This window comes from Pogoniulus pusillus, chromosome 5, assembly GCF_015220805.1.
Source record: "Pogoniulus pusillus isolate bPogPus1 chromosome 5, bPogPus1.pri, whole genome shotgun sequence".
NCBI lineage: Eukaryota > Metazoa > Chordata > Aves > Piciformes > Lybiidae > Pogoniulus > Pogoniulus pusillus.
The window spans coordinates 20,788,276-20,801,071 of NC_087268.1; the positions used below are offsets into that span (position 1 = coordinate 20,788,276).

At 50.2% G+C, this 12,796-nt stretch overlaps 1 protein-coding gene across 1 annotated transcript in view; it reads left to right on the top strand.

The window, feature by feature from the left end:
• Positions 1 to 12,653, top strand: part of A2M (alpha-2-macroglobulin) — a 37,893-nt gene extending 25,240 nt beyond the window's left edge. The window contains exons 22-36 of the mRNA XM_064143461.1: positions 501 to 552; positions 1,670 to 1,753; positions 3,839 to 4,015; positions 4,496 to 4,580; positions 6,503 to 6,659; positions 6,977 to 7,051; positions 7,591 to 7,756; positions 8,387 to 8,610; positions 9,141 to 9,359; positions 9,643 to 9,770; positions 10,079 to 10,169; positions 10,329 to 10,397; positions 11,069 to 11,171; positions 11,686 to 11,727; positions 12,473 to 12,653. Of these exons, the coding sequence (XP_063999531.1) occupies positions 501 to 552; positions 1,670 to 1,753; positions 3,839 to 4,015; positions 4,496 to 4,580; positions 6,503 to 6,659; positions 6,977 to 7,051; positions 7,591 to 7,756; positions 8,387 to 8,610; positions 9,141 to 9,359; positions 9,643 to 9,770; positions 10,079 to 10,169; positions 10,329 to 10,397; positions 11,069 to 11,171; positions 11,686 to 11,727; positions 12,473 to 12,498 (1,698 nt within the window). The 3' untranslated portion in view covers positions 12,499 to 12,653. The remainder of the gene's footprint in view (positions 1 to 500; positions 553 to 1,669; positions 1,754 to 3,838; positions 4,016 to 4,495; positions 4,581 to 6,502; positions 6,660 to 6,976; positions 7,052 to 7,590; positions 7,757 to 8,386; positions 8,611 to 9,140; positions 9,360 to 9,642; positions 9,771 to 10,078; positions 10,170 to 10,328; positions 10,398 to 11,068; positions 11,172 to 11,685; positions 11,728 to 12,472) is intronic.
• Positions 12,654 to 12,796: the final 143 nt, after the last annotated feature.

Sequence of the window (12,796 nt, forward strand, 5' to 3'; positions counted from 1 at the left end):
AATGCTACCTTATTGTGCTGGGTGTGGTAATCTGGCAGGTAGATTCTTAGCTTTTCTGTGTACCATAAACCTCCCTTCTCTGTTGCATGGCATCAGTAATGTCACTTGTCAGATATTACAATGTACAACATTTTTCCTCACTGGATGTGCCTCATCCAGTCTTTTCTTCAACACCTCCAGGGATGGCGACTCCACCACCTCCCTGGGCAGCCCATTCCAATGCCAATCACTCTCTCTGGCAAGAATTTCCTCCTAACATCCAGCCTAGACCTCCCACACCACAACTTGAGACTCTGTCCCTTTGTTCTGTTGCTGGTTGTCTGTGACAATGATCTTCAGAGATCCCTTCTAACTTCTATCATTCCGTGTGATCCTGTATGCCTACCTCTCCTTCAGTTTACACATCTGTCACTTACACCTTTGTCCTTGTTAAAGATTCCTCTGTCCACCTGTACTTCATGTCTCACTAAGTTCTCTTGTTTTCCTTCATGCCACGCAAGCCGGAAGGAATTGAGAAGGAAAACTCCCAGAACTCTGTGCTCTGTGCCAAAGGTAAATCTCCATCTGCCCACTCTCTCCATTTGTTCTGATGTGGCTTGATGGGTGGGACACGCTTGGAGGAGGGAAATAGTGCTGCTTTTGTCATATTCCAGATAGGCTGATATTTTAGGCAATTAAAACATGTCCTGTTATCTGGGACCCTGACACCTAAGACAGAAGAAAGCTCTAGAGAATGGACCATGGGCTGGAAATACAGCTGGCTGAACAAGAGTCACCACTGTGCCCAGGTGGCACTATCAGGAACAGTGTGACCAGCAGAACCAGGGAAGTGATTGTCAACCTGTACTCAACACTGATGTGTTGAGTGCTGTGTTTAGTTTTGGGACATCCACTACAAGACATTGATGTGCTGGAGAATGTCCAGCAAAGGGCAACAAAGTTGGAGAAGGGTCTGGAGGCAGATCTTGTGAGATGCAGATGGGAAAACTGGGGTTGTTTAGCCTGCAGAAAAGGAGGTTGAGGGAAGCCCTTCTCACTCTCTACAGCTCCCTGAAAGGAGATTGTAGTGGGGTGGATGTTGGTGTCTATTGCCAAGTAAGAAGTGATAGGACAATAGGAAACAGCCTCAAGTTGCACCTTAGGGGATTTTCTTTGGCTCTTAGAAGAAACTTTTTCATGGAAAGGCTTCCCAGGGAGGCAGTTGAATCTCCATCCCTTGAGGTTCAGAGATGTGGCACTGAGGGACATGGTTTAGAATCAGACTTGGCAGAGTTAGACAGTACTTGATAATCCTAAAGGTGTTTTTTCCACCAAAACAATTCTTTAATTCTATGATCTTCCCTAAGTCCCAGGATACATGTTAGGACAAATTTAGTGTGACTGTTTGCATCCACGTTCTCTTGTGTGATGACAGTGGAATTACAAATGCTCTCTCCTGTTTTCTAGCATGCCCAAGAAGTTGTAGAGATGCAATCTACAGTGCCTAACAGGGGCTTTGTGTGGTTTCATGCAGAGATTGTCTAATAGCCAGAGAAAAACAAAGCTACTGAAGATTACGTTTCTAATAGAATGTGTTCCTGTTGTTTCACTGAGACCCCCATGACCTCCCCTTCCGTTAGCCATTTCTTAGGCCTGCACTGAAGTTCTCTGGGTCTTGTTTTCCTCATAGGAGTGCCTGTGAAAGAGACGTTTTCTCTGTTGCTACCCTCAAATGTAGTTCCAGACTCAGGCAGAGCATATTTCTCAGTGCTGGGTGAGTGCACAGCCTGGCAGAAGTGCCATGTGTTGTTTCTGCCCCTCAGTGTTGGCTTCCTACCTCACAGCTTTTCTCCCTAGTTTCCTCCACATCTAATCCCGGTCATTTATCTGTTCTGACTTGAACACTTTCCCTTCCAGTTGTACTCTTCCCCTTTCTGCATGTACTTCTGGTAAAGGTTCTCTGCCAGTTCCCTAACCTTTCTCTGATTTCCTTGTTTTCCTTTCCTGTACTGTTCTGTGATCCCAGGATTTTTATCAATCCAGATTTTGAAGACAGCAGAGACAATACCTGTATGTGGTACAGCCAGGCAAATAATCTGCTCAGCCTGGTGGCAGAGATGAAACAGCAGGTGGAAAGGCTAAGAAGCATCAAGGAGTCTGAACAAGAAATACACTGCTGGAGCCAGGCTCTGCCCTCCTCAAAACAGAAAAGGGAGCACCTGTCAGAAAGTACTCAGGATCAAGTGGCCCCTGTATCCTGACATGAACATACGCAAGTCTATGAGATCTGATGAGATGCATCCCAGAGTCCTGAAGGAATTGCCTGATGTAGTTGCCAAGCCACTCTCTGTGGTACTTGAAAAGTCATGACAGTCAGGTGAAGTCCCTGGAGACTGGAAGAAGGGAAATATTGTGCCCACTTTTAAGAAAGGTAGAAAGGAGAACCTTGGGAACTACTGACCTGTCAGCTTCACCTCTGTGTCTAGGAAGATCATGGAACAGATGCTCCTAGAAGCTGTGCTAAAGCATGTGGAGGACAGGGGCAGCCAGCATTGCTTCAACAAGGACAAGTCCTACATGACCAATCTAGTGGCTTTCAACAATGGAGTGACAAGGGTAGGGCAATGGATATCATCTATCTGGAATTCTGCAAGGTCATTGACATAGCTCCCCAAAACATCCTTCTCAAAATTGGAGAGATATGGATTCAGTGGGTAGACTGCTCAGTGGATAAGGAATTGGTTGAACGATTGCATCCAGAGGGTAGTGATCAATGGCTTGATGTCCAGATGGTGATGGGTGACAAGTGATGTCTCTCAGGGGTCCATATTAGCACCAGTGCTGTTCAATATCTTCATCAATGATATAGAAAGTGAGATTGAGTGCATCATCAGCAAGTTTGCAGGCGACACCCAGCTGAGTGGTTCAATCAACATGTCAGAGGGACAGGATGCCTTCCAGAGGGACCCGGACAAGCTGGATAAGTGGGCACAAATGAACCTCATGAGGTTAAATAAGGCCAAATACAAGGTCCTGCACCTGCATCAGGACCATCCCCATTATCAATACAGACTGGGAGAGGACACAGTGAAGAGCAGGCCTGAGGAAAAGAACTTCAGGGTACTGGTGGATGAGAAGATGGATGTGAGCCAACAATGCGCAGTTGCAGTCAAGAAGGAAAATTGTACCCTGGGCTGCATCAAAAGGAGCATGGCCAGCAGACAGAGGGATCACACTGCTCTGCTCTGGTCAGACCTCACCTGGAATACTGTGCCTGGCTTTGGGGCCCGCAATACAAGAAAGACATGGACCTGACAGAGAGGGTCCAGGAGAGGGCTACAAAAATGGCAGAAGGCTGAAGTAACTTTCCTATGAAGATAGGCTGAGGAAGCTGAGGCCTGTTCAGCATGGAGAAGAGAAGACTCTTGAGAGGCTTTGCAGTACATACAAGAAAGCTGGAGAGGGACTATTTACAAAGGGACAAGGAGCAATGGTTTTAAACTAGAGCAGGGTAGATTTAGATTGGATATTTGGAAGAAGTTCTTTCCTCTGAGGGTAGTGGTATACCAGAACAGATTGCCCAGGGAGGTGATGGAGATGCTGTCTCTGGAGACATTCAAGGTCAGACTTGATGGGGTGTTGAACAACCTTATCTAGTTGGAGATGCCTCTGCTCACTGAAGAATGGTTGAACTAAATAACTTCTAGAGGTCCCTTCCAACGCAGTGCATTCTATGATTCTATGATTTTCTTTTGTTCTTGCCTGTCATCTTCTATTTCTTTCTTTCAGTAGCTCACTCTGACTGTGATATCCAGCCTTGAGTTTTGTTAATATCTGTCTGATACCTCTTGCTTCCCAGGTGACATTATGGGCACTGCCATGCAGAACCTGCACCAGCTCCTCCAGATGCCATTTGGCTGTGGGGAACAGAACATGGTCCTGTTTGCACCCAACATCTATGTCCTGGACTATCTGAACAAAACAGGGCAGCTGAGTGAGGAGGTGAAGTCCAAGGCTATTGGATACTTAGTGAGCGGTGAGCTGGGACATGAGTTTCATGTCTGTTTTGGCTTTTTTTCAGAACCTGAGTGGAGTGATTCTGCCAAATGTTGACCAGATTTGGAAAGAAACCTATCCTCATGCACAGATGGTCTTTGCTATATGCCTGAAAAAATCCTTCTTTTTTTTTTTTTTTTGTTATTTTCCATTGCTTAATGATCAGGGTATCTAATCACTGCACCTACTTTTCACTAACTGGGCTGCCATGCAGTGCAGAGTTCTCAGGTGATCCACTACATTGCTCATTCTTGCTAATATGGCCTGCCTTTCTTCTGAAGGAAGGCAGGAGCTGCTTCTCCTCATGCAGCACAAGCAATACATGAAGGTGGTGATGTCCCAGTTCTTACTGGCTAGGATAGGACTCACCTAATCCTCTAACCTTTGCTGTTCTTCTGTTCATCCATTCTTCAGCAGATTTTCTCTGGCATCTGAATCTTTCCTTAATTCTCCATTGCAGGGTATCAGAGGCAACTGAACTACAAGCACCCAGATGGCTCTTACAGTACCTTTGGACCACGTTATGGACAAGCAGGGAACACCTGGTGAGTACCCAGTGTCACCTATTCTTCCTCAATGTGCTCCTCTTTCTCACCTACTGTTCTTTGTAATGCTGCACGACAGTAAATTAGCAATGCTGTCGTAGACCAGAAAGCTTTGCAGAACTGGTGCACTGGTGTGGTCCCTGTGGATGATTTCATCACAGAATCACAGAATTTCTTAGACTGGAAAAGCTCTTCAAGCTTCTCGAGTCCAATCATTAGTTTCACACTGACAAGTCCTTGACTAAATCAAATCCCTCAGCACAACATCTAATCACTATGCATCACTATGCTTGGAAAGGACCACCAGGATCAACCAGTCCAGCCTTCATCCCAGCGCCCTTCATCACTAGACCATAGCCTCAAGTGCCACATCCAATCTCCTTTTAAACACCTCCAGGGATGGCGACTCCACCACCTCCCTGGGCAGCCTGTTGCAGTGTTTGACCACCCACTCAGGAAAGAACTTTCTCCCAACAGCCAACCTAAACCTCCCCTGTTGCCAGACCTCTTCCCAGCCTCATCACCCTTCTCTATACCCGCTCCAGCACCTCAGTGTCCCTCCTATACTGTGCTGACCAAAACTGGACACAGTACTTGAGATGTGGTCTCACAAGTGCTGAGTACAGGGGCATGATTTCCTCCCTCCTCCTGCTGGTCACACTAATTTTGATCCAGGACAAGATGCTGTTGTCTTTCTTGGCCACCTGGGCATGCTGCTGGCTCATGTTCAGCCAGCTGGCCACCAACACCCCCAGGTCCTTTTCCACCAGGCAACTCTCCAGCAACTCCTGCCCCAGCCTGTAGGGCTGCTGGGGTATGTTGTGGCCAAAGTGCATGACTTGGCACTTGGCCTTGTTAAACTTCATGCAGTTGGCCTCAGCCCATGGCTCCAGCCTGTCCAAATCTCTCTGCAGGGCCTTTCTATCCTCCAGCACATTGACACTTCTGCTTCGTTTGGTGTCATCTGCAAACTTGCTGAGGGTGCATCAGCTTCAGTCTGCTTCAGTTTTAGTTTTTTTCAGAAACCAAAAGTTTCTGAAACAGTACTTGGCTCCTGACTGCGTGTGGACTTCTGCCCACAAGCCTGTTTCTTTTCAATGACTGCTTGTAATAACTCTAGTATAACTCTTTTAGCTAAACTCTTTAAAGTTGCTCTTTTCTTTAAAATTCCAGGGAGTTCTGGGAAACCTGTGAGGCAAGGATTTCTAGTGTGAGAACCCTGCCAGCAGTTCATACACTAGCGAGGGTGTTATTTTGAGTGTTAGGGGTATGCAGATTCTGACATAATTGGCCTGCAATTCCCTACTTTTTTTTCCAAAGGGAGTCTTCTTAGATACAGGTCAGTAATTGCTCTTCTTCAAGCTGTGGTGTCAAAACAAAGGGATCACAGGGGTTTATGAGCCAAGAAAGGGACAAGGAATCTACAGCTTCCTGAAAGGGGGCTGTAGCCAGGTGGGGGTTGGTCTCTTCTGCCAGGCCACTAGCAACAGAACAAGGGGACACAGTCTCAAGTTGTGCTGAGGCAAGGCTAGACTGGATGTTAGGAGGAAGTTCTTGCCTGAGAGAGTGATTGGCATTGGAATGGGCTGCCCAGGGAGGTGGTGGAGTCACCGTCCCTGGAGGTGTTCAAGGCAAGACTGTATGAGGCAGTGCTATGGTCTGGTTGATTGGCCAGGGATGGGTGCTAGGTTGGACTGGACGAGCTTGGAGGTCTCTTCCAACATGGTGGATTCTATGATTCTCTGAAGGCAGGAAGCAGATTTTAAAGTATTATTTGGAGGTGGAGATATGCTATACATGTGGTCTAACTGGCCCACAGTTCCCCAGGCTTTCTCCAGATAGATGACATGCACTCAGGCCATGCCACCTCAGACAGGTAACCGGCCTGCTCAGACCCTTTCACTGCTCTTTTTCCCTTTCAGGCTCACAGCCTTTGTCCTCAAGTCCTTTGCTCAGGCTCGGCGTCACATCTTCATAGATGAGAAGCACATCCAGGATGCTTTGGTCTGGCTGTCCTACAAACAGAAGGAGAATGGCTGTTTCCGTAGCTCTGGGACACTCCTGAACAATGCCATGAAGGTGATGTGCCTGCCTGGTTGGGTATTTTTTGAGTCTAGAACTTGATCATTAGTCAGATGGGTCTGGTTGAGGCTCTTAAGCATACAGGAAGATGAGAAATTCCCATTTCCATGGCAAACACTATGGAGCCAGACATCATTCTATATGACCACCACAATATGAAGGAGAATGAAGGCTAACCTGCACTCCATTAGTGGCACTAATATCTCCAAATCAAGTGCAATGAGAAAGCAACACAGAATAAAGTATGCCCACTGGATAATATGGAAGACAAAAAGCTAGGTGGGCTCAGCATCTATGTTTGTTATTCCCTGCAGGGTGGAGTGGAAAACGAAGTTTCCCTGACAGCATACGTCACTATTGCATTGCTGGAAATTCCTCTGCTTGTAACTGTAAGTAGCTGCACCTTAAGTCAGATACATTCTATTAGTCTACAGTCACACATCCTATGGCCTGTGGTTTGCTTTGGATTAAAAAGGTGCTTGGTTTTTTAGCCCTGTGACACAAGATTTATTACAGTTTGGTAATATATTGTACCCTGATTGTAGTTAGCCATTGTTCTGGTGAACCCCTCCTCCAGCTTCGGTGGAATGATGGGCCATTAGCAAAGCAAACCCTTCATTTGTCCCCATCCTTCTAATCACAGGTTATCTCTCCCCGCGTTGTTAAATCAAACTGTGAAAGAAACACTACAAGATGTGTTAAAGAAAGCCAGACACAAGCTAAAGAAAAGCCTTTGGCTGGCTGCAAAGGAGCCCCTGGCTTCATTCTAGGGGGGTATTAGACTTGAAGGGGAGGAGAAACACAATGATATAACCGTTGTCACACAAGAGAGCGGAGATGTTCTTAGGTGCCACAGGATTGCTGCTGCTCTAAGATGGGCCTCGGTGTGGGCTCTGGCTGCTGCAGCTCAGTCTCTCTCTCCTGCCAGCACTCCGTGGTGCGTAATGCTCTGTTCTGCCTGGAAATGGCAGCAGAGAAGGAAGAAAGCCATGTGTACACCAAGGCACTGCTGGCATACACCTTTGCCCTGGCAGGGAAGGAGGAGAAGCGGAAGGCATTGCTTGGCTCACTGGAAAAGGAAGCGGTGAGAAAGGGTGAGTGCTGCAGGTGGGCACTTCTGTTCACTGGACTCACATCTTCCGTTGCTAAAATGGCTTTTGTTGTGCACTGGCTGCAGGAAATGGCTCCTGTGGGTAGGTGGGGAAAGGTGAGGAAGGGAAAAAGCTTGCCCAGAGGGCTGGCATTTCTCAGAACTTCCTCTTAGCGCCCAGTGTTACTTCTGTGCTCGGAGAGAGGCTGTTGAGAACCACCAGACCCCATTCCCATCAGAGCTGACCCAAAGGATAGCTCTGTGAGCATCTCTCCTCAGCCTGCTGCTCGCTGCCTGGTGGCAGCACCTCTACTGCACGAGGGAAGGAGAGCCAGCCTGGTGCTCTGCTGGCGCTCAAGCCCATGAACGTCTGTGAGAACCTGGAGCCTAGGACAAAGTGGTATCTGTGTGAGAACAAAGGCCTGTGCCTCAGCAGCAGACTCCTTAGGCTTGCTCTGGCTGTAAAGCTGTGACAACAGCAAACCTAACCCTTCCCACTTAGTCCCACAAGACAGATGCACCCTGGAGGCTCTTCCGTCCTCTCAGCTGGACCAACAGCGCCTCGAGACCTGCCTTGCAATAACTGCTGCTAATGGCTTCTTGTCTTGTCCCCACCCGCCTGCCTCCCGTGAAGATGGCTCCGTCCATTGGCAGCGGCCTGGCAAGGAGCCAGAGGAGGATCTGCCACGCTATCGCTCCCGAGCTCCCTCTGCAGAAGTGGAGATGACAGCCTACGTGCTGCTGGCTCACCTCACCACGCTGCCAGCACCTTCCCAGGAGGAGCTCTCGTTGGCGTCTCTGATCGCCAAGTGGATCATTGGTCAGCAGAACCCCAGTGGGGGCTTCTCCTCCACCCAGGTGAGCTGCTTCCCTCCTGCAGCCTCACACATCAGTGTCAGCAGACAGAAGCATCAGAGGTGCAGCTGGGGGCCAAGGCAGATTTTCCAGGGCAGGGACTGTAGCCTCGCAGTGGAGCCCTGCAGTAGCTCTCCCGGTTGCCAAGTTGCCAGGGGGCCAGCGCAGCAGGAGGTGCCTCTAGGGACGACCACACTTTGGTTAATGACCTGCTTTGCTTGAGGCGGTGGGGCAGAATGCCAGAGACGCAGGGCACCTGTGTCTGTGCCACTGGAGAGTGCTCCCACTGCCATTGCTTTGTGCACAGGGATGCAGGCTGTGCAGAGCTGCAGGCCAGGCCGTTCAGGCAAGATGCCAGCGCCGTGCAGAGGAGCCTGCAAAGGCCACTCTTGCCTCTGTCCTTCCCAGCCAAACTGGGAGACAGTGAGGAACAGAGGGCAGGTGCCTGCCAGCAGCAAGGGGCAGGCTGTGGGAGGACAGACTGGGCAAAGGCTAACTGCACCCCGCTGGGTGCTGGGACCCTCCTCTTTCAGGACACGGTGGTGGCTCTCCAAGCCCTGTCCCTGTATGGAACTGCCACCTATGCCAAGAGCGGAGCAGCCTCCAGAGTGACCCTGCGATCCGCAGGGGACTTCCGGCACGACTTCCAAGTGGATCCCACAAACCGGCTGCTGCTGCAACGCCTGCCCCTGCCCCAGGTGCCAGGGCAGTACATCACAGAGGTGTCTGGAGAAGGATGTGTCTACCTGCAGGTGAGGGTGATGAGGGGAGGTGACGTCCTGGGAGGGGAGCCTTTGCCAGGCAGGAGCCAGGTAGAGGGCAGAAGAGAGAGGAGAGAGGGTCAAAGTGGGAGGGAAGGCTCTGGGAGAGGCAAGAGGAGAAGAGCAGAGCGATGTGGAGGAGAAAGAGTGGAATGGAAGGGGCAAAAATGTGCAGCACGGAGGAGCTGTGAGAACGGGAGAGGTGGGCAGGCTGGCTGGGGGTGTGCCGAGCACACATGCACAATACTCTGACAGAGCTGCTGCTCTGCCCTAGACAAGCCTGAGGTACAACGTGCAGCCCACGCAGGAGGATGCCCCCTTTGTGCTCCATGTTTACACGGTGCCAGAGACATGTGTGGACTCCAAGGCTCACAAGATTTTTGACATAGGCATAAATGTCAGGTGAGTCTGCCTTGGGATCTAAGCCTCTGTCAGAAGGCACAGGAGTTGGAGCAGGGCTGGAAGCCACGGAGAAGCAGCATGTCCTGGGCTGGGAGGAGAGCCTGCGGCGGAAGGCCATGTCCTGCAGCGGTGCAGCTGTGTGTGGCTAGCGAGAGGCCACAGACAGATGACTGGGAGGCCCTGGGGTAGCTGGAGAAGAAGGTGCTGGACTGCCAGGCCATGGCAGGGTGACAAGTGACGTGCAAAAGCTGGAAGTGCCCTCGGCTTTGAGTTGAGGTGTTCTGAACGTTCACTGCTTCTTCCCTCAGTTACGCTGGGGAGCGCAACGGCTCCAACATGGTGATTGTTGATGTGAAGATGCTGTCAGGATTTATCCCCTTGAAGTCCTCTGTGAGGAAGGTAGGAACCTGTATGCCCAACAAGCAGCATTGTGCATCTTAGCGCCAAGACCCCTCCCAGGGGTCTGCAGCAAACTGGAGAGTTTCAGGCCCTGAGCCAGCTCTGTCCTGCCGCTGTCCCCTGCACAGCTGCAGTAACCTATCGGCCTTCTTCCTGCAGCTGGAAGGGCACCCCGTGATTGAGCGCATGGAGATGAGTAACAACCATGTCCTCCTCTACCTGGAGAAAGTGAGTACCCAGCTGCCCCGAGGATGGGTCAGAAGCCCCTTGGCCTGGGGCCTTTGACCACAGAGCAGAAGGTTGCAGGATCACCAAACATAAGGGGTTGGAAGGAACCTGGAAGGATTGTCTGCTCTTGCTGCCCTCCCAGAGCAGGATCTCCTAGAGTAGGTAACACGAGAACGGTTCCAGGCAGGGTTTGAATGTCTCCAGAGGAGGCTCCTCGACCTCTCTGGGCAGCCCCTTCTGGTGTTTTTTGCTCCACCTTCACAGTGGAGCAAAGCTTCCTTATGTTCACATGGAGCCTCCTGTGCTGCAGCTTGCAGCCCCTGCCTCTTGGACATCACTGACAAGATCTGGGACCCAAAACTGCCCCAGCTCTGACAAGATTACCGCTGAGTCACATACTGATCTTTGCTCCTTTTTCACAGCTCTCGGGAGGCTTTTGCTCTGTTCCATGCTGCAGTTGGGCCCTGCCCTATCCTGCAGCCAGACCCTCCCTCAGTGTGGCGACAGGTCCCAGGGCTTCCTCTTGCCCCTTGGCCAGGCCTGCGGTTCTCATACCTTGCAGGGCCTAGGGCCCAGGGGAGAGCCACTGATTCCAGGGCAAGGTGGGGAGGGTGGGGCAATGTGGGACAGGTCAAAGCCACCCCTCAGCCTCCTCTGCTTCCTTTAACCAGCTGAGCGGTGAGACCCTCAGCTTCTCCTTCACGGTGGAGCGGGACATTGCTGTGCAGGGCTTGAAGCCAGCTCTGGTGAAGGTCTATGACTACTACGAGACAGGTGAGTATGCGGTGGGCGTGCCCACAGCAGGGAGGGGACTATGGGGGGAATGCACTTTGAATCTGGGACCTCTGGGGCAAATACAGCAAGTCTTCTTTTTCTCCTTCCTGTTTCCTCCTCTCCTGCCCCTTTCCCGTCTCTCCTGCCTGCTTCTCTCTTCTCTTGCTCCTTTCTCCTCGCTCCTGCCTGCTTCCCTCTTCTCTTGCCCTGCTCCCCCTTCTCCCTTCTGGCTAGGCTCCCCACTCTCTGCAGTGTGCTCTGAGAAGGTGCCCAAGCAGCCCTTGGGCACACTGGCGTCTAGACCTGCTAGGGCTGCTTTTTCAGGGTGGCTCTGCCTTACTGCTGCAGCTTCTGCACAAGGTTGTGGCTGGAGTCCCCTCCAACCCAGTTGAGAGCTCTAGGGGGAAGCTGGGACTGCTGTCAGTGGTCTGTTGTGGGGAAAAGTGTTGCTCTGGCAGTTGTCCCTTTGCCAGGAGAGGCTCTAACTGCCCAATCTCTTCTTCATTTTTTCCAGATGAATTTGCCACCCAGGAGTACACTGCTCCCTGCAGCACAGGTAAGGTGCATAAGAACAGCTGAAATGTTCTAGCATGGGCTGTTGCAGCTGGTTTCAAATGAGAGTCTTGGCACTTCTAGTGTTTTCTCAGCCTGTGTGTACTCTCAGCACTGATCTTCACTGTGCCTGCTGCAGTCTCTAGGCATGCCTCACTATAGAGGAGAAACGCACTGCTCCCAACCAATGCCCTGTGCAGGACTGGACTCAGCTTTCATTTTGGCTCACTGAGAAAAGTAATCCCAGTGTTACTGCCTTCATTTGTACAGAGGCACTTAACTTTTCCTGCATGTATGTGTTATGTTGTACAACTAAGATTTAAATCTCCCTTGGCCTGAACACCACATTCAGCCTTTTGTGTCTCTGCCCTTGTGTAGGGCCACGTTTGCCAGGTTGCAAATGCAGAGTGTACTGAGGAGCTTGATCAAACGCCTTGGTGAAACATTCGTGTTATTCACATCTTGGGTGGCAACCTTTCAAGTTTGCCATGGGTTATTGTGTGTCATCTATAGGGATAGCTAAGATATCCCCAGGATATTTCTACCTCTCCTCTCTGTAGCATGGATATCTTGAACTTTGTCCAGCCCTTCCCATTCAGTTATCTGTCTGCAACTGGGCATTTTTAAGTGAAGCAGTTCCATGGATTTTAACTGAGCTTGCACATTGCCACTAGAACATATAGAGAGTGTCCAGGGCTCTGGACACCACCTCTTCAGGATACTCACCTCTGCCCTTTCCACAATTCCAGCCAAGGCTAAACAGGAAAATGCCTGAAGACCACATCTTTTCTAAGCCTTGCTGGATCAGCCTGTGTGTTTCTGCTCCTAGAAGATCTTTTTGTTGAGAGAGGCTGTAATACTGTTAGAGGAGGACACCTCAACACCAAAAAAGGAAGTAACAGCATAAATAAAGTCTGGATTACCATCAAATGCCTCTGGCCTTATTTTTTTGCTACTGTGTTTGTCTCTTCTCCCATCCATGTGTAATGGGTCTGTAAAGATCAAAGGCTGGCATGAAGTTAATAGTGAGTGAGCCAGGAAATTAACAACAATATAAATTATTTATTAATTCA